General features: G+C 44.8%; 1 protein-coding gene across 3 annotated transcripts in view; it reads left to right on the top strand.

Moving 5' to 3' along the window:
- cux1b (cut-like homeobox 1b) overlaps positions 1–16,390 on the top strand; it is a 55,000-nt gene extending 38,610 nt beyond the window's left edge. Inside the window, exons 10-22 of one of the 3 annotated variants that reach the window (XM_079166280.1) lie at positions 832–936; positions 1,471–1,659; positions 1,845–1,903; positions 2,234–2,276; positions 2,431–2,527; positions 3,829–4,632; positions 6,021–6,122; positions 6,237–6,784; positions 6,965–7,106; positions 7,807–8,097; positions 8,244–8,432; positions 9,942–10,206; positions 10,456–16,390. In XM_079166280.1, coding sequence (XP_079022406.1) covers positions 832–936; positions 1,471–1,659; positions 1,845–1,903; positions 2,234–2,276; positions 2,431–2,527; positions 3,829–4,632; positions 6,021–6,122; positions 6,237–6,784; positions 6,965–7,106; positions 7,807–8,097; positions 8,244–8,432; positions 9,942–10,206; positions 10,456–10,960 — 3,339 coding nt within the window. In that variant the 3' untranslated portion in view covers positions 10,961–16,390. The remainder of the gene's footprint in view (positions 1–831; positions 937–1,470; positions 1,660–1,844; positions 1,904–2,233; positions 2,277–2,430; positions 2,528–3,828; positions 4,633–6,020; positions 6,123–6,236; positions 6,785–6,964; positions 7,107–7,806; positions 8,098–8,243; positions 8,433–9,941; positions 10,207–10,455) is intronic. The other 2 variants (XM_079166279.1, XM_079166278.1) reach the window with 2 other exon arrangements.
- The last annotated feature ends 3,629 nt before the right edge of the window (positions 16,391–20,019 follow it).

Raw genomic sequence — 20,019 nt, 5'->3', positions numbered from 1 at the left:
GGCTAAAGGGGTAGCATAGGCATGTAATGTTAATATTGGCCTAAAGGTTAGTGCTCCAACTATAATGCCACACACACTATTCACACTTCTGGTTTGAGGTTTACAGAGGATGACAGCATGGCCTCCAGCTCAGTCACAGACTTTTTATACGCTTTTATATGGAGAAAATGGAAAACAGGATTATTTTTTTTTCCTCTTGCGACTAGCAGTCCTACTCCCACCCAGTCAATAACAGCTCTCAATATGGTTGCAATTAGAAACACTGTGGAATCGGCTCCCTGTAACTCCTAATGATGGCAAGTTGGCCGGTGTTGCAAATGATTCCCAACTGCGGCATGGCAGTTAGGCCATAAATACAAGGCAGCCGGTACCATCTTAATTCTCAGCGACTTATTTTAATTAAAATTTAGGAAGAATCCACCCTCTGCCATCATCCTACACGTACTTTGCATTCTCTCCGCCCTCCTCCACTCTGTAGTGTTGTGTAGTCGTTCACTTTGCATAAAAGTGATCTAGCTGCAGAAAAACATTGAGATGATTATTGGTGCTGTCCCATCCCCAACAACAACAACAACAACAACATCCTCCTTAGTTGCTGCCAACAGGAGGAACTTTACTTACTATTCTCTTGTCGTCCTGCTCTCTCCATCCGCACGTATCAAGTAGATTTTCAACTGTTCTGTGGGGCTAGCGCAAAATCGACACCAATTCAGGGAACGTGTACGCCAAGTAAATTACACTTAGCATTGAATTAGAACATTAGATTGTTTGACATTGTTAGAATCTCCTCTTGTTGACTTTTCTTTTCAACTTTTCCTCTTCTCGTTCCAGCGAGCAGAGGCGGCCCAGAGAGAGACGGAGTCGCTCAGGGATCAGCTGTCCTTGAGTAACCAGTCCCAGCAGCCCGGCAGCCCGGCCGACGCAGACGCAGACGCGGTAACACAATTCACTGCTGCTGCGCTGATTTACTGCACGGCTGACAAAGCGGTATTGATAGGCTAAAGATCAGCTCTGCCTTTTTATGCCCCAGGCGATCAGCTGATTAAAGCTTCAATTTATGGATCGCTGTAGTCACCGATCTTAAAGGTCACCAACAATGCATCGATTTGTTCGAATGAAAGGTCGCCACGGTGGCAATAAGTGATCGAGCGTATTGATTAACGGATTTATTTGACCCGTTTAACAGCCTGCAGAGGTGAGACTTAGTGAGAGACTGACTGCCACGGCAAAGTATCTGCTTCATTGATCGCTGAGTGTTGGGTAGTTGTGATTGGTTGATTCATTACCTCTGTTTATTGATCTAAGGGAGGAGGCCTAAACGAGAGTCAGTACATTGATCCGCTTCTGTCTGATTTCTTTAGTGATTCATTGAAAAGTATCTGAAAGCAGGACTTTGTATGGGTGGTTTTATGAATACTTGTGTAGGTTTTATTTTGCTCATTAGATTAAATTACTGTCCTATGCCGTTAGGAGCAGCAGACGGAGGTGGCATCCCACTCAGGTCTGGAGGCGGAGCTCAGGGCCAAAGAGAGGGAGACCGCCCAGCTGGTGGAGGACGTCCAGAGACTGCAGGCCAGCCTGACCAAACTCAGAGAGACTACCAGCTCCCAGATCACACAGCTGGAGCAGCAGCTCAGCAGCAAGACGGCCATTCTCAAGGTACCAACACAACACAAATCTGCAGATTTCTCTTTTTAATTAGATAAATGTTCCATTATCTAGAGTTAAGTCCCTCAAATAAGACATAATATATATATATATATAATGACATATAAAGACATATAAAGACCCAAGGATTGCCTTTCATTATTAAATTCCATGTGATTTCATCTCTTTTTCTACAGGAACTGGAGGAGAAACTGCAGAAACAAGTTGACTATGAGGAGGTGAAGAAGGAGTTGAGGTGAGGAGCACACACAGTGTAGACACAGTGTAGGGCGTGTGTGTGTGTGTCCAGCACAAGATCTATTTATTGCATGCGTTTGATGTCTTTAACAGTGTTAAACAAGCTGCGCGGCGTCATTTAAGATGTGTAACTCAATTGAGTGCCCTTATGAAGGTGAAGCTTGTATGTCTGTAGCTTTATATGTTGTTCTTGCTCTCTGCCATTCTATCTTTTCTTGATCCTTTAAAGAGACAGAAATAGAAAAGCTAGCATACTACACAGCAGATGTGTGTTTTTGTCGGGGGTTCATATGGATTTTTCTCTCTCTCTCTGTCTCTCTCCCCTCAGTATCCTCAAGTCTATGGAGTTTGGAACATCTGACTCTGTGCAGGTAAAAGTGGCAGTTACACAATATGTTGCTGTGAAGTAATTAAGTTTTTTGATAAAACAATATCGTACATGTGAAGGGAGAGGCTGGAGCCAGGTGATTTTTTTATTTTTATTTTTTTAAATGTCTCGTTTTAATATCCGTTCCCCTCCATCAGGACTCATCCAAACCTCTGGAGGTGCTGTTGCTGGAGAGGAACCGCAGTCTTCAGTCTGAGAGCGCCGCTCTGCGCATTGCCAACACTGAGCTCAGCGGTAAGTCTGCCCAAATGTAAGGTTATAGTAACGGCTGGGTTCATCCAACACTGGCCAGGCTGCGTTCGCAAAAAAAAACCTTCCCTCAGACCAGCAAAATGAGAGAATACTGACAGAAGTGGAGTCCACTGTTCATCGGAGCTTAGACGAGGGTTCAGCTGCAGGTAAGGAAGGCTTTGAAGCATCAGGTTAGCACATACATACTGTATGTATGCCTACAGATTACTTTTCTCTGAGAATACTTAACCATTTATGAATGTTTTGGGAATTATTTACAATATTGGGTCCACACAATATGAAAAAAAAAAAAGCAAAACCTTTTCATGGTACAGAAATGTTGTTTCTTTAGTCCCACACATGACGGAGGAGAGGAAAATGCATATCTTTGAACACCGCGGCAGGAGGTCGACCTGAATAGTATCAAAGATGCAGTACACAAAAACGAAGACGTCATACTCTCGCCCCTACATCAAGAGTCTTGCCCTCTGCAACAGTGTTTATGGGTTTGAAATGTCATGGCTTTGGGCTTGAATAGTTGAATAGCTTTGAATTGATTAACATTCACAGTAAGGGGAGCTTACTGTCTTACCCAATCATGTTACCTTCTCAATGGTTATGCATTAGAATAATATTTCTCCTAGAGCTTCCATCATGATGGATTCTAGTAGTTGCAAGACTGAGGAAATATAGTTTATGTGTTTGTTTTGGTGAATGTATGAATGTAATCAGTCTAGAGTCAGCAGAGCTGTACAGTCTCTGTTTTTTGGTGACATGCATCTGTTTTATGTTCAGCCATAAAAATTGTTTTTCAATTCAGTTTTATTGCTCCATTTTTTTTTCCTGGATGTATTTTTTATGAACTAAAGACTCTGTTACTGCCTCTACGATGGAATGATTCAGTGTTTAGGAACACGCTGCTGTAGCATGGAAGAGGACTCGCATGGTGTATTGGCTATCTAAGGATCATTTTACCCTGTCCAGTTACTTCCACTTTGCCTGCGAGAGTGAGTGAGAGAGGGAGACTGAGCCCTGGGCCAAGCTAGTCTGCCTAAGTGGCACAGTGTCCATTGTTTTTTTTGTCCTTTTTTCTTCCAGGCTGTGGCTTACAAGAAAGGTTGAAATCACAAATGCATGGGCACTTTGTCTGGGGGGGGTTTGCAAAAAAGGAAACAAAGTTCACTAATTTGGAAAAGAATTGATAAAGATAACTTTCAACTTTTGTTATTTTTTTCTCTCTCTTTTTGGAACCCCTTTTTTGTTGACTCCCCCATAATGCATGGTGTGTTTGACCTTTCTTGTAGGGTCAGCCAGGCGAAAAGGGACAGAAGAGTCCACACCGAAGGAGGAGACCGTGCCCGGCGACTCCTCTTCCTCGCCCCCTCCTCCCCCTCCCTCTCGTCCTTCCTCCTCCCAGCGCCCCCTGTCTCGCACTCATACGGACCCCCTCCACACTGCCACCACCAACACCACCAGCGGCGAAACGCACCCTTTCAGTCCTACGGGCATTGGACAGGACTTCTACTCGCCCGTGTTCCCTCTGGTGGGTGGTAAGATGGCTTTGAACTCCCTGATCCAGCGGCAGCTGCTTCAAACCTTCTACTCCAAAGCCTTGCAGGAGTCGTCTGGGATCCCCAGTGGGGCTCTGCTGTTCACCCCCTTCACTCCAACCCTCGGCTCCATGCCTACCTCCACCCCTGGCTCTGGGTCAGCTGCCGTCCCTCTGGCAGCCAGCAGCCCCCAGCCTCCTCCCGCCAGCCCAGACATGGCTCCTGTTAATGGGAGCAGCACCGCTGGCAGTGCTCCATCCCCATCGCCCAGCTACTCTGACGCTACCACGGGAAGTATTTTGGACGGGGAAGACATGGACACGGCAGAGATTGCCCGACAGGTGAAAGAGCAGCTGATAAAGCACAACATTGGCCAGCGTGTGTTTGGCCACTACGTGCTGGGACTGTCCCAGGGTTCGGTCAGTGAGATCCTGGCCAGACCAAAGCCGTGGAACAAGCTAACGATTCGGGGGAAGGAGCCGTTCCACAAGATGAGGCAGTTCCTCGCCGATGAGCAGAACATCCTCGCACTGCGCAGCATCCAGGGACGGCAAAGAGGTGAGGCTGTGTATCTTTAATGTGTCAGTGCGTGCGTGAGAGAGTGTGTGTGTGTGTGTGTGTGTGTGTGTGTGTGTGTGTGGCTGTGTGTGGCTGTGTGTGTGTGTCTTGCATGTGTACAGCCCTGCACAGAGCCATTGATTAGCTTGTCAATATGGACTAGCTTTTTATTTTTCTTTCTCTTTCCTTACTCCCATCCCGTGCCACACCTGTGCGTTTTGAATGAGTTCCCAATCACGCACTGATCCCAAGAGCCTCTCCTAGCTATCGTGGTCAATACAGAAACCTTTCACACATCAATAGTATTGATCGGTGGGAACTTGGAGGAAGGCAGGGGTACCGTTAACTGCGGGTAGATTCGATTCGCCTGGGCCTGCTTTTGTTAACGCATCAGGACATTTTTGATTGAAGGTGGTCTCAGTGGTACACCTAAATATAACCACCCTAGTCCCAGGCAAAGCCTGTGTTGATAATATGGCTGCAGTTAGTATCCCCCCGTTAGAAACTTTCTATTAAATCATTTATCCTTCACTACAAGTAGTGGATTAATATTCCTGTCAGAGGTAGAAGTTTGATTCCTTCTGGGGGCCACAGATGCTGAAATCAATGCATTTATGGTACTATAATGTGCACTGGATGGAAGTATCCACACATTTCATGTATTTTCAGAGCATTATAGGGCTCCGTATAGTCTAGCTGTAAAAGAAAAGACAACAACACACAAGTGTTGTAACATAGTGTGTGGTATATTGTTTTTAACAGAGGGCTCAGGCCAGCCACAGCTTAGCCGAGTGTTACAGGATGTTCCGAAGCGGAGAGCCCTCTCCAATACAGCCTTACACACAGGTCTGTCCCCTTCACACAGAGATGTTAGCACGTTCTGTCTGTGTGGCATGTTTGTGTTGGCGTGAACTGTATCTATGGTGTGTGTGTGTGTGTGTGTGTGTGTGTGTGTGTGTGTGTGTGTGTGCGTGTGTGAGTTGGCGTTTATTAACTTGCGGGCAGGCATAGAGATATACATGTGCCTTGAAGGTAACCGCACAATTGCAGTGACTTGCGTCAAAGGAGAAACCAGCATGTGTATTTAGGGATTTTATTGGTAGTTGTTATTCTGTGGGGAGCGTTTACTGTACGAACCCTGTAGCACGTGTGCATGTGTGAGCTCCAAAGGGACCCGAGAAATAACGACAATCCCTCCAGTGTAGTTGCCTTGTAGCTCAGTGGTGGGAATGTTGTTCTTTGTGCTGTGGTGTAATTATTTTATGCTCTCATAGGCGTCTTTTTTTTTTTTTTTTTGTTCTCTTCACTTGCTCTGTAGTTGGTTATCTCTGTGTCTTAATCTGACAAGCTTTTTCATCTCCTCCCTTTCCCTCTTCTTCTCCTTCCAGGTAACATTACCGCCCGCGTCCGCACCCCAGAGGCGGGCTCAGATGAGGCTATCAAGTCCATTCTGGAGCAGGCCAAAAGAGAGCTGCAGGTGCAGAAAGCTGGTGAGTCGTGGTTTTCTTCTTCTCTCCAGAGGACTCGGAGGATTTAAGATGATACATTCTGGCTGGGAGTGTTTGTCAATGACTCTTTTTTTTCTTCTTCTCCTTCCTCAACAGACTTGTCCCATGCTCAACCGTCATATACAGGACTGAAAGGAGGGGGCGGAGGAGGAGGAGGAGGGGGCGGCGGATCAGACGAGGCTATCCGCTCCATCCTAGAGCAAGCTCGCAGAGAGATGGAGGCCCAACAGACTGCACTGGAGCCCATCCTCAAGGCCTCATCTTCGTCTTCCTCCTTTGCATCACTATCTCAGAGGGACTTCCTGAACTCCTCGCTCACCGCTCCCCTGCCCCCTTACAACCCCCTGGCACTCTCCCTCAAGAAGCCTCCCAGCTCCCTGTTGTCCTCCCCCTCATCCCCGTGTCCAATCCTGGACTTCAGCTCCAGCGTGAAGAGAGAGGGCCGGGCTTCTTTGGGGATTGACATGTCCGTTGACGGAGTTCACAGGCTGGGTCGGAGCTCTGAGGGGTCGGCCCGCTCTGGAAGTTCAGGAGGAGTGGGTTATTGGCGGGAGCAGTGGTGGAGCAACATGCATACAGACCCTCGCAGGGCCATATCCAGCCAGACAGGAGAGGACAACTACAACCAGGAGGACTCCAAAGAGGTAAGGCGAGAAAAAGGAAACCACTTCTTTTTGTGTGTGTGTGTGTGTGTGTGTGTGTGTGTGTGTGTGTGTGTGTGTGTGTGTGTGTGTGTGTGCTTTTTCTGCCCAACTGTTTTTATTGCTCTGCTTTTACTCTACGGTGGTTACATGTCTCAGCCAATCTCCGTCTTTGTGTTTCAGGGAATATTGACTGACAGTCTGTCTCGACACAAACCGTGGAACAAGTTGAACCAGAGGAGCAGAGAGCCATACCTCCGCATGCAGCCGTGGCTCAATGGAGACCAGGGGCAAAACACACACATCCAGCAATCTCAGAACCAAGGTAAACAAATCACATGCACTTACACACACACGCACACGCACACGCACACGCACACGCACACGCACACGCACACACACGCACATATAGTATATGGATTCACACAACCAGGCTCTTTGGGCTAGAGCATTACTCTGAAAGCCTGATTAGAGCTAGTGGCTAGTTGTTACTGTCAGTCTGTCACTCACACAATCCACCCTCCTCCCCCCCTTCCACCCTCCCTCCCTTCTCCTCCCACCATCCCCCCATCCTCAGTGCGGTGGCAGTGTCAGCCAGCAAGCTGCTGGTTTGTCATGTCATAGACAAGTTAGTGTTGCAGCGCCAGATGGCAGCTCCGTGTGTGTGTGTGTGTGTGTGTGTGCGGGCATGTGCGTGTCTCTCTTTCTCTCTGGGGGTGTAAACAGCAGCTAATGTACACTGACAGCTCCTCATGACTGCTCTCTTCCAGCCTGCTGAGCTGCACAGCAGTACTACACAGACAGAGACAGGGAGATGAAGGAATAGGCGGAGGAAGCCAAAAAAGCTTCAAACTGAAAACTTAAGCACCTTTGCTGTTTGTTTAACAGGAATTAAATTAGTTGATGTGGTGTGACTGAAGTCCCTCCCAAACCCAGCAGGGAGACGGGATGAGACTGTGTTTTCTTACATGGTAACATGTCTCCTAACCTGTGTGATATTTCTCACCCTGTCGGTTCTCCTCAAGCAGAGGGTACTCCCAAGACATCCGCAAGCTGCAGCCCTGCTCCAGAGTCCCCCCTTAGTTCAGCTGAGGAGTCTGTCAACGGTCTCGCCGGGGATCCACTCGCTCCACACTCCTCCAGTCTCAAACTGGCGTCTGAGGATCCGTCGGGTGGGGAGTCACAGCCCGGCACCCCGCTGCCCATTCCTGGTCATTCGGGTCTCAGCGTCCAGGAAATGGTCGCAATGTCTCCTGAGCTTGATACTTACGCCATCACCAAGAAGGTTAAGGAGGTTCTGACTGATAATAACCTTGGTAAGAAACACAGGAGGTGCTGCTTGTGTGGTTTTAGTTGGTCCTTCATTTTCCCCTTCCCTCCTCAATGATGAGTTATTCAGCCTTTTGAATCAGTTCTCTGAAATGACCATTTTGCTCCCCCCCCCATCTTTTTGCCTATTCAGGCCAGCGTCTGTTTGGGGAGACTATCCTGGGTCTGACTCAGGGTTCCGTCTCAGACCTGCTGGCCAGGCCCAAACCTTGGCACAAGCTCAGCCTGAAGGGCAGAGAGCCCTTTGTCCGCATGCAGCTCTGGCTCCAGGACCCACACAGTGTGGAGAAACTCATGGACATGAAACGCCTGGAGAAGAAAGGTGTGTGTAGTGAAAGCTCAAAGACGAGAACTAAATGCCCACTTCACATAGAGCGGCATGCCTCCCCAAATAATCAACAAAAGTCCTGAAATACATCCACAAAAAAACACAAGCAGCAGCCTTTTGAATTACACATGCACATCTGCACACACAATATCCTTTGTGCAGGACAGCAGAGCATGTTGTGCAGATCACAGTCATCTCGGTGTGATGTCAGTACCAATCAGGACTGCAGACCTCACATACTGTATTAGATGTGACAGCTAGGGGACTGCCGGGGGCCTGCTTACTCACAGTCATCAGCACTCCTCCTCATCATCGTCATCATCATAATAATTACCAGTGTCTATAAGCTCGTATTTTTCTTAGCATTTGTTAGCCCGTAGCTCACTTTATCGCTCATTCATTCTTTATTGCCTTCTGTTTGCACAACGCGTATAAGAGCAAAACCAAGAGGCCTCGCCCTCGTCGCTGCCTCACTGTGACCCCTGACTGCCCGCTTGAAGATCTCTCCGTAGAGATTGGCATGTTTGAACGTTTCAGTAGGCACAAGCGTGCGGGATCAGTTTACCCTCATTATATATATCAATATAACCCTACGCACAAGGGCGAAAAAACAAAAACTGACCATACACCAGTGTGTTTGGGGTTTGGACGCACGGGGGGGTTACTCTTCATTCAACTTTGTTTCAGATTATTGACCCCAAAGTAATGCATCCAAACGGCAATGGTGAACAGTCCTGGCCGACAGCAGAGCCCAGAGGAAAGACATGGACCTGGTCTAGAGTAGCCATATTTGACTTCTCACCCTTGCGGTTCAAGCCTGCGAGGCAGCGCACAACTTTCCGAGTGGTCTAACCTTGCTCTGAGTGGTTTTTGCCTGCAACACTAATATATCTGGCAGTGTGTATCGGGGTTGAGTAAAATGTCAACCTCATGCAAAGCTGCCATGAGCTGTTCATTTTCAGCTGCTGGTGCCCCGAGTAGTGAGTGGTGCTGCTTGTTTGCTTTAAAATGGAAGAGATTGTTTTCATTGTTAAAGAGTTCCTTTGAAAGACAATAGCACCACCTAGTGGCCGCTGAAGAGGATTATTTCTTTAAAGAAATGTCTGACGCACAATAGGAAAACATTTCCTGGTGGCATGCACTTGTCAAACATAGCACTGAAGTTAAAGAAAGAGTGACGGTTTAAATCATTTTTACATAGAAAATTGGCACTTATTTATTTCTATTGACTAATAGAGTAGTCTGATAATTAACTAACTAATTAATCTCTAGTTTAATCAGCTGATCCATAAAAGATGTACTTCACATGAAAATTGGTTGTCAGATTTCATGCTCTTCTACAAATGTACCAGCCTCTGTTAACTAAAGCACATAATAGAAAAAAAACACTTAATTTGGTGATTCTAGATGAGATGTACGTTGTTAACATTCCCCGTATTTATTCATCACGTATGTATTTTCTTTTGTAATAACTTCCCTTCTTGTTTTTGTGTCACTGTGCAGCTTACATGAAGAGGCGGCTGAGCTCCTTGAGTGACAACCATTCTGTGGACATGGGTTTGGTGGGGCAGGACTACATCCAGGGCTCCCATAGCCCGGGACACCAGCACCTGAAGAAGGCCAGGGTGGTGTTGGGCCCAGAGGAGAAGGAGGCCCTGAAACGGGCCTACCAGGAGAAGCCCTATCCCTCCCCCAAAACCATTGAGGAGCTGGCCTCCCAGCTCAACCTGAAGACCAGTACTGTCATCAACTGGTTCCATAATTACAGGTCAGCATTTTGAAAAAGAGACGCACTTGAATACTGAGAGAGAGAAGTGTTTGTGTCACAAGCTGTTGTGACACAAAGCAAATTGTATCATAGACCATGTTGTGTTGGTAAATACATTGTCTAAGGAAGGGCTTTAGTTCAGTGCACTCATACAGTGGTTTGAGATCAGTCAAATGTAAGGTGTGTTGCGTCTGACAAATTGAATTTCAGGATTTGAGTATCGTGACTGAACTCGTGTGTTTCTACCAGGTCACGTATCCGGCGGGAGCTCTTCATAGAGGAGATCCAGGCAGCTGGAGGGTTGGGGCCTGGAAGCGAGGGGGGCTCCCCTTCCCTCCGCGGGTCCAAATCAGGAGAGGGGGACAGCTGTGATGGGACAGAATCTGAGGGCACAGTGGAGACACGCCAGGGACTGGGCCTTGGCCTGGAGGATCACAGAGGAGCATGCAAAGACGACATGGAGGTTGAGTCTGAGGCAGGGGGCTCTAATAACTCCCCTGACCAGTTTGACTGCACCACCTCAGGCTTAGTCGGGCCGGGCTCCAGCTGTGGACAGGGTGGACTGGGGCTCTTCAACCTCACAGAGGCATCCTCCAGTGGCTCTGCCTCGAGTACTAACATCCCAGCCTCTGGCCCGGCCAGAAACCCCAGGGACAACAATCTGCGCAAGAAGAAAGCAGCCAATCTCAATAACATCATCCACAGGCTGGAGAAGGCTGCCAGCAAAGAGGATCCCTCAGAGTGGGAGTTCTAGTTCCCCCCTGACCATCCTTCATCCCTCTTGTCTCATAACCTCACGACCTCTTACCTTGGACCCCTCCTGCTCTGTTCCAGTTGGAGAGCGGACACAGCCAAAGTCAAGCTCAGCAGCCATTTTTATTACATAGAAGCTTTCCCGAAAAGAGGAAAGAAACAAAGAGTGGTTGGCAAAACCCTTAAAAAGAAGATTTACTGAAAATCCTAGAAGAACAAAATAAGAGAACTTACGTGTCTCTGTGTTTTTTTTAAACTGAGTTTTGTTTTTGTACTGAGAAAAGCACTTAGCCGTCCTGCTGGCCTCCGGCCCTGCTGTACCTCCCCCTATCACCAGCCACTGGTGCACCAGACTGGTTAGTCCTGAGCTGGGGTCTGACCCACAGCTGGGGTTGAAACCTGGACTCAGTAACGCAGGCAAGGCCTGACACAGCAGCTGTCACAGTGATAGACACTGATAGGTTATAGATAGAGACAGGAACTCTCTTACAAGAACTCTCACTTTCTTAAAGGAGATTTTTTCCGCTCTTCTTCTCACCTCCCAAGTGTCCACAAACCTCCCCTCACTCAGTGAGACGCCTCATTTTTCACACTGTAGAGTGACTGTTACAAACCCTTTGCCTTTTTCACTCACTGCGTGTGTGTGTGTGTGTGCGTGTGTGTGTGTATGTTAGGGGTTGTGTCAGTGTGCACCTGTTTGTTTGTGTGTGTGTATACACACACACACACACCTAAAAATGGTGTGTGTATATGTGTGTGTTCTCTTCTCAATGGCAGCATGTTTTCTTTTTAATCTCACTCCTACACTCTTAAGAGGGTAGTGGAAGGCCTGCCGGCTGAGCTGCTGCGGTTACTGATGTAAGAGAGATGAACTTGACCTGTTGTGTCCCATATCCTATCCTGCTGACAGCCATGTGATGGCCAGAAGGATCTCTAATTCCTCACAAACACACGCACTCATCTGAAGAGGAAGGATGGAAGGAACCCTCCTTCTGCCTCCTTAAAACCCTTCTTTTAAGGACGAAGGATGATCTCTTCATTTTGATATTGCAATTTGGTTGCCAATAAGAGATTGCACAGTCTATTGACTCTAAAGAGTACAAAATAGGGAATTTTAGGAAGCATTTTTTTTTTGATTAGTACAAAATAAGAACGGAAAATAAGAGAATAAAATGTTACTGTTTAAAAAGAAAATCGACAAAAAAAAAAAAACCCGAGTTGAAATGGAATAATGTTGCGTTGTTGAAATACGATACAATGAATTCACGTAGTACTGTAGCTGTCTGACATGATGATACGATACATGTCTGTTGTTGTTTTAGTTTGTGCACGTCACAGCTTTCACCCAGCACTGGACCTGCTGGGTGTGTGTGTGTGTGTGTGTGTCTGCACCACTGACAAATTTTCTCTATTCACAAACTCACATGTTTTTATAGGCCAAATCAGGAAGAGTGTGTTTGTGTCTGTGTGTGTGTCTGTGTGTGTGTGTGTGTGTCTTGTGTGCGTTTGTATTTGCCTGCATGTAAGTCAGGGTCGAGGTCAATTCACTCAGAGTAAAATTTACAAAGTAGATTATCAATAATGAAATTCTTGACTGAAAAAACAACAACTGGGTTTTAGCGAATGAATTGCAATGAAAAGTGCGAGATTATATCTGTACTTTCTGTTGATTGCTGTTTAAAGTGAATTCTCCCCAACCCTGGTGTGAGTAGTCACCACTCTCCTCCAGTCTGTCCTGTATCCAGGGATGTTTTGCATTGAATTCTACTGTATACACTACAAATTATAAGGCATATCACCTCCTCCCTGTCCCACACAAGCCCTCAGTGCCTGTCAGCCTACTGCCTCCCCTTTGTTTGTGTGTGTGTGTGTGTGTGTGTGTGTATGTGTGTGTATGTGTGTCTGTCTATGTGTGTGCGTTTGGATGTACACACATGCCTGTCAATACATGCGTGTGCACAAGTTCGTGCGATTGAGGAGTGTTCAGTGTTTCCAATGAGTGGGGTCATATTTCGTATCTACTTGCACACACTACTAGTGCACAACTGACACCCTTCTTTAAGCTGTTTGATGCGTTACCATTACATTAATCTTCTCACAAAGTAGTGTAATACTATGATTTACTGTAGCTTTGGTTTTATTGCTATTTTGCATTTATAGTTTGGTTTTTATTCTGCTTATTTATAGGTGCTGTATTTTTCATTTAATGTCTTATCATTTGAGTTGTCTATTTTTTAAGGGATTATACTGTTCCTGAGGGCAAGTAACATTTTTATTAGACGTATAGACTGCCGGCAGTATTGGTTAATATTTACAAAGATGTACTAGTTCTCATTTGTTTGTATATTCATGAATCCTAAAGTTTAGTGTCGTTTCAATAGCTTTGAAAAAGAAAAAAAATGTGTTTGCTACAGTTCATGCTCCCGTAAGCATTAAGCTTTTACCACAACAGTTATGCTCTTAAATTGCTTGCTAGAGAATCAAAGTACATATCAAGATCAGCGAACATATGACAGCATATCTCTTTTCCTGTTTTCTATCCTCCGATAATGTTTTTTTTTCCGGCTGTTTCTTGGGGCCAGCCCAACACTAACGCTCGGCAGGGCATGCAGCTTTCTTTTAGATAGAGGTAATCACATTAACATCATTCACACTTTGTCAAATAGGTCAAATGAAATTACCTAAACTTGAAAACAGCAAGTTAACTTGAAAGAGGTCATATCTGCCAAATTGAGATTAGAGAAGTGTACCAGCTAGCAGGGGTGCTACGTCAGATTGAACAGATAGCCAGCCTATGATTATGCAGAATTACTATTGCAGTCCGTAACGAAGCACTTATTGGGATCTTTTTTTTTTTGAAGACTTTCTTGGGACAGGGTCTGTAAACACTACAACAGAGTACGATCCCGGGATCCTGGGAAATGTATGCCTTTTAACAAAAAAAAAAAAAAAAGTGGTTGTGAACCAAGCACAGACTCTTCTCTGCATCCTAACACTAAAGTTCAAACATAAGATAGCTGTACCCATGTTTTCTACATTATGAACTGTACTCTTATACAGTAGCCCCTCATTTCAAACCACAGATACCTGTGTGACTGAAGGGGCCTTTGTCCTGTACAGTTGTAGATATTATGAGCAAACAGCTGCTTTGGTTTCCATCCAAAAATCTCCTCAGTCCACCTTTAAGCCTGCCCTTTTCCCTGTACTTCCAGATATAGTCGCAGCCTGTCAAAAGACACCGATAACCTCGTTGCACTGCATTAAGATGCATTACTTCACAATTGGATTTTCTAGCGTATCTAAGAATTGTAAAATTCCTCAAAACATTGGCGCTTCCTGTGGACGACTGATGTGAAACATCCGTCTTCTGCACATTACTGAAGGCTTATTGCTTTCTGTTGGACTGCTTGGACCGGACAACCACAGTGTGTTTTAATGGTGACGAATAGCTACTGTAAAGAATATAAGCACTTAACCCGTTTGCCATTTTATAGCCAGATCCATCAACTCACCTAAACCACGTGAGATCATCAGATTCGTGCCTTTAAACTGCCAAGCAGGGCACCAAACTAGTGATGTCATCAGATGTAGTCTATTTCACCAGATTTGTTCATAATATATCCCACATCTCCAAACCCAAATTAATTTCTCATACACTTCACATTGGTACTTTTTAAAGTCGACTTCTCTCCGCTCTCTGGAGAGGGTTGTATATAATTCCTGGAGTGCAGTGAAACGAGTAAGAAGGAGAAAAATGAGCTTGTGTATTTCTAATGACTGACCTGCAAGACACGTTTCGGTCCGGGTCTTATTTCAGACCGTTGTTTTCCCACAATGCATTTCTTACGTTGTACATAACCGTAACTAGCAGCGAAAGGCCAGAGCATTGAATGAAGGAGGAAGCATGCAGAAACAGCGTACACTGTAATAACACTGAATTTATTCATAGGGCATTTTGTATTTTTCTGTTTGTGTCAGGTTTGCTGTGACATTAATAATGGCACTACAGGTATTGATAATGACGTGTGCCAATTCTAATGGTTATTTGGAAAAGAGACGTGTAAATACGGTCGATCAAGTAGCTATTGACTCACTATTGTCACAGTATGCTTTTGTTTGAAGGCAGGAGGAGAGAAGGGACGATTCAGGACTTTTCCATGATCCACAGATATTTTTCTACAAATTTAAATCAGATGATTCTATACACTGTTGAATAACATTGTAAAGGTGTAACAGATGCTGTATATCATATCATGTTTTCTGAAGTCGTAAAGCTTTACTGTATGATCTGTTGAAGTAGTGGTTATTCATTTGACATATTAGTTGTAATGGAAGCCTGAACAGCAGCACTGGTCACCACATTCAGGAAAAAAAGAAAGAGAGAAAAACCTCAGATGTTTTTTGTAATACTTTTAGAATATATCTTATGAAGTGGGTTTTTGTAAGGAAACACGTTTTCCGAATCAGTGGTGCTGTATGCATAGCACACTCGGTAATACATACACACATAATGCAGCACAACACACTCATCCTTTACCCCCCCCCCCCCCCCCCTCCCCTCCACTGTACTCGCGTGCTTTTCGTTGTTGTTGTTTTTTTACGCTCACCTCTCACATTGGCTCCAGCTAATTTTTTAAGTCTTAAACCATTTCCTCTTTATTTCTTTAGTGTTTCATGCTTTAACTCTACAATTTTCTAACACCCAGAGATCAACTCTGGGGGCGGATAAACATTTCAGTGAATGCTCACAAGATTTAAAAAAAAGAAAGAAAAAAAAGAGGAAGCAAAAAGCCAAATAGTGAAGTAGTTCTCCACCTCTGTTGAAAGGTTGCTGACAGTCGTCTGAATGTTGCTACCTTGTGTCGTCGCTTCAGTTCACCCACAGCTTAAACCACAGTATAGTCTGACAACCAAATGACCTTTTGGAAAGCTTTAAGATGCTTGTTGAGGCTTTAGCGGGTTCAGAGTTGTTCTTAGATGATTTTCTTTTCCAACCTTTTGTCATCAACAATGTGGAAGTAATAATTCTCATAACTTGTCCCACTGCCTATTTTGTGAGTGTGTGTGCGCGTACATGTGTGTTGTAGTACAAAAGGCTGCATGACTGTAAAGGGATGGTTAAGATGTTTTTTTGAAAGTTGTTTCCCGAGCACTTCTGTCACTCCTGAGATGCTTTATTCTCCCTTTTTTTGGGGTCTCCCTCCCTTTTGTTTTTCCTCATGTATCATTGTTTCTTTATCTTTCTATTTACTAAACGTATCATGTTGTTTGTTCTCAGCACTGTAAAACAGTCCCTTCTACAACATTGAAAAGCAATATCACTGTATGAAACGTTCACAATGTATTTGTTATGATTGACATTTGATTCATCATCATTATTATTCACATGCACCCTAGGTGTGATAATTGAAGTAAATCTCTTTTATACAAATACTAAGAGTGTGCTGTGTTAGTTTTTATGTTTTGCTTTTTTTTTTTCGTTGATGGAAATGTTCCTTGTTTAACACACGGATGGTCAAATAAGTATTCTCAGAGAAAGAGATCTGTCAGAAACATAGAAAGGGAAGGGGGGTGTAGCAGTAGCCTAAAAGGGGTTTCAGTCATGTTTGGGCTTTTGGACTCTGCTTCTGCCATTTACAGCCTCCACAGGTGAGTTATTTCTACTATAAATACAATCTAAAGACAAATGAGACGCGTGAATAAAGAATAATCTGCCAATCATCGTTCCTCTCCGCCCTCCAACAGGCCGTTATGCGGAGCTGCAGGTGGAGTTTTCAGCTGCAGTGCGGACCAGTGCGGAGCAGAAGGAGCTCATCCTGAAGCTGGAACAGGACCTGAGCACCATCCAGGCCATGTCCTCCCTGCAGCGCCCCGACGCTGACGGGTCAGAGGTCACCAACATGGAGAACATCCCGGAGCCCATCAAAGAGGCCTCTGCCATGTTTTCTGGTATGTTCTTTAAGTAAATGAATACAATTGGAGCAGCGTTTCTCTCTCTTTGCCACAGCGCCCCCAAAACAGTATTGCAGTATTGGTGTGCTCTTTAAAGAGAGCACACCAATACTGCAAAGTAGCCAGATTAGAGCGATTTTAAGTTTCCTTTCCTTTCATTTGACACTCAAGAAGGTCCAGTTCAGAGGTTTTCACTACAGTTTGACGGACTCAGCCTGTCTGCAAATAAAAGAGATATTAGCATCCAGTTTAAACCACAAACTATAGTTAAATTTACCCATTTTCAAAATATTGTTGATCATAAAACGTGACTATGTATGCATGTGAACAGATGAAGTGGATTATGGCATTTAAGTCTTATTTCTTTTTGTGGGTACCCTCCAGGTTTAGGCGTGGGCCCCCATCCTGAGCTTCCTCAGGGCCAGATGGACTCTCTGCTCTCCATCATCTCCAGCCAGAGGGAGAGGTTTCGCTCCCGCAATCAGGAGCTGGAAGCTGTGAGTCACGATCTCTGCCACACACACACACACACACACACACACACACACACACACACACACACACACACACACACACACACATCCTGTATTCCTGTGTCTTTTTCTAGGAGAGCTAATTTCTCTTCTGTTTGTTTTCTCTGTCCCCTGCAGGAGAATCGCTCCATGCAGCAGACCATGCAGGCGCTGCAGATTGAACTGGACAGCCTGAGAGCAGACAACATCAAACTCTACGAGAAAATCAAATTCCTGCAGAGCTACCCTGGCAGAGTGCGTGTGTGTGCATGAATGAATGAATGAAGGGATGAATGTGCTCTAGTTATGGTCATGTTTCTTATACCTTGATTATTTGGTGGAATCTGAACCCTTAAATATTACCGCAGGAACATTTTTGCTATGTGTGTTTTCTCTGCGCTGCAGGCTGGCGGTAGTGACGACACCGTGCTGCGCTACTCCTCCCAGTACGAGGAGAGACTGGATCCGTTTGCTTCCTTCAGCAAGAAGGTACGAGATGCACCTTCAGTTCACACAAATGAAACTCCTCTCTGAAACCACCTGCCATCTCTTGGTCCGTTTTGTTATTTTCTGTAATAGTTTCTTACTCTGATATTTGATGACTGACCAGACATGGATGACTGGCTGTCATGTTTGCTACACAGGTGCAATAGAATAGAAATGGCTTGCAATTGAGAGTAAGAGACCGGTTTAGCCAACATGTGTATTGAGTAAACTTCAAAAGGTTCTAGTCTCACTATTGCCATTTCTGTTGTTTTCACACCATTGATGGTGATGAAGCAACAAGCCTCTTTGTGGGCTTTGTTGAAGGTCATTCTGGGGAATGTAGGAGCTGAATTTGAGGTCGATAAGGCAGCCGTTTGAAACAAATTACATATTGTATGGAGGGAAATCACACCTCCTTACTCAAAATATCAACTGCCCCAAACACCACAGACTGGCAGTATGTAATATGTAAAAACAGCTGGATGTCTATTTGTACCTGTGTAATAATATGGATTCACATTTTCCAAATAGTTGTTTTGTTGAGGCCCACTACTCTGTGTTTACAGGAGCGTCAGCGCCGATACCTGAGCCTCAGCCCCTGGGATAAAGCAACTCTGAGCCTGGTAAGCCTCAATCTCTCACACACACACACACACACACACACACACACACACACACACACACACACACACACACACACACACACACACACACACACACACACACACACACAGACAGTGTATATGTTGTTGTGCGTTCTATATCTTGACTAATCCACTGTCTTTGTGTCTCTCAGGGTCGTGTGATTCTCTCCAACAAGGTGGCCAGGACTGTTGCTTTCTTCTACACCTTGTTCCTGCATTGTTTGGTCTTCCTGGTGGGTCTGCTTTCAACCCCTGATGCAGTCTTGTGATGCAACATTAATGTCTCTTGTCTCATCGGCGTCAGTGATCTTATCTGTTGACTGATTCCCTTTTTTTTTTTCTTTTTTTTTTCAGGTGCTGTACAAGACCGCCTGGAGCGAGAGTATCGGCAGAGATTGCTCCGCTTTCTGCGCTAAAAAGTGGGTTTGTCCATCAGGCAGATTGAACATTTACGATATCACATCACGTATGAATTGATCACATTAGCAAGTACCTGATGTCATTTCTAATATTGTCTTTATTTCTGTCTCACTTCCAGGTACTCTGACCACCTCCACCGTTTCCATGAGACTGACCAAAACCTTTAAGCTGGTCCAGCATTCAGCAGCATGCATGTCCTGCATACAAGTTTACCTAATCATGCTCCTCATGGAGGCGGAGCTTTACCTTTTGTTTCTGCAGTAACTAAACCTTCCATTAGGGGGCGGTGCAGGGCTGAAAACCAAAAGGTTGATTGATAGAAAGACGGGTTCTTCTTCTTTTCATTTCCTGAGTCTTGATCTTTAACAAGTTGCTATTAATATATACGTCAAGCAAAGCGATAATTTCAGGTTCCTCATACTTAGTAAACATAATACATTTTATTATTAATCTATTAATCTGTGCCAGGGTGGAGCAATAATGTAATGAAGGTAATATTATGTTTATCATCTGGTACCAAAGGGACCACATTAACCGGGTCGTATGGTGGTTTATTTTGTGGGTTAAGTTGGAATTTAGAGTAATTTGAGAATTAAATCAATAAAGACAAAGCTAATGTATGATTTTAGTTTAAAATGGTTAACATAGTTTATTTGATTGAAGACTGTACTGTGTAAGAGGGTTTATAAAGGATGAGGTGGTCATAGGAGTGTTTGGTGGTGGAACAATATATACAGTAGTTAAGTTCACTTGTCATTACTCTGAGATTTGCCCTACTTGAGTTTGACTAATATGATTGATTAAGCAGAGCTATTACTGACATGTGTCTTTGGCACAGAAATCACCGTGTTATTTGTCTTTAAGAGATTTAAGAAATGAGGGTTTGCAGCAGTAACACACTAATGCTTACGGAGTCTATCATCCTAATAATCTTCTCCAGGACGGAGTACTGTGCATGTTTCCCTGCTTACTTCTCTCTTTTCTGACTGGCATTGCAGATATATTCCAGAATAAAGGCTATGCAGTATTTGTTCTCGCGTCATTTT

The sequence above is a fragment of the Pholis gunnellus genome (genome assembly GCF_910591455.1).
Source record: "Pholis gunnellus genome assembly, chromosome: 9".
In the NCBI taxonomy this organism is placed as follows: domain Eukaryota; kingdom Metazoa; phylum Chordata; class Actinopteri; order Perciformes; family Pholidae; genus Pholis; species Pholis gunnellus.
Note: the sequence above shows the minus strand (reverse complement) of the source record. Positions and strands in the feature narration are given on the sequence as shown.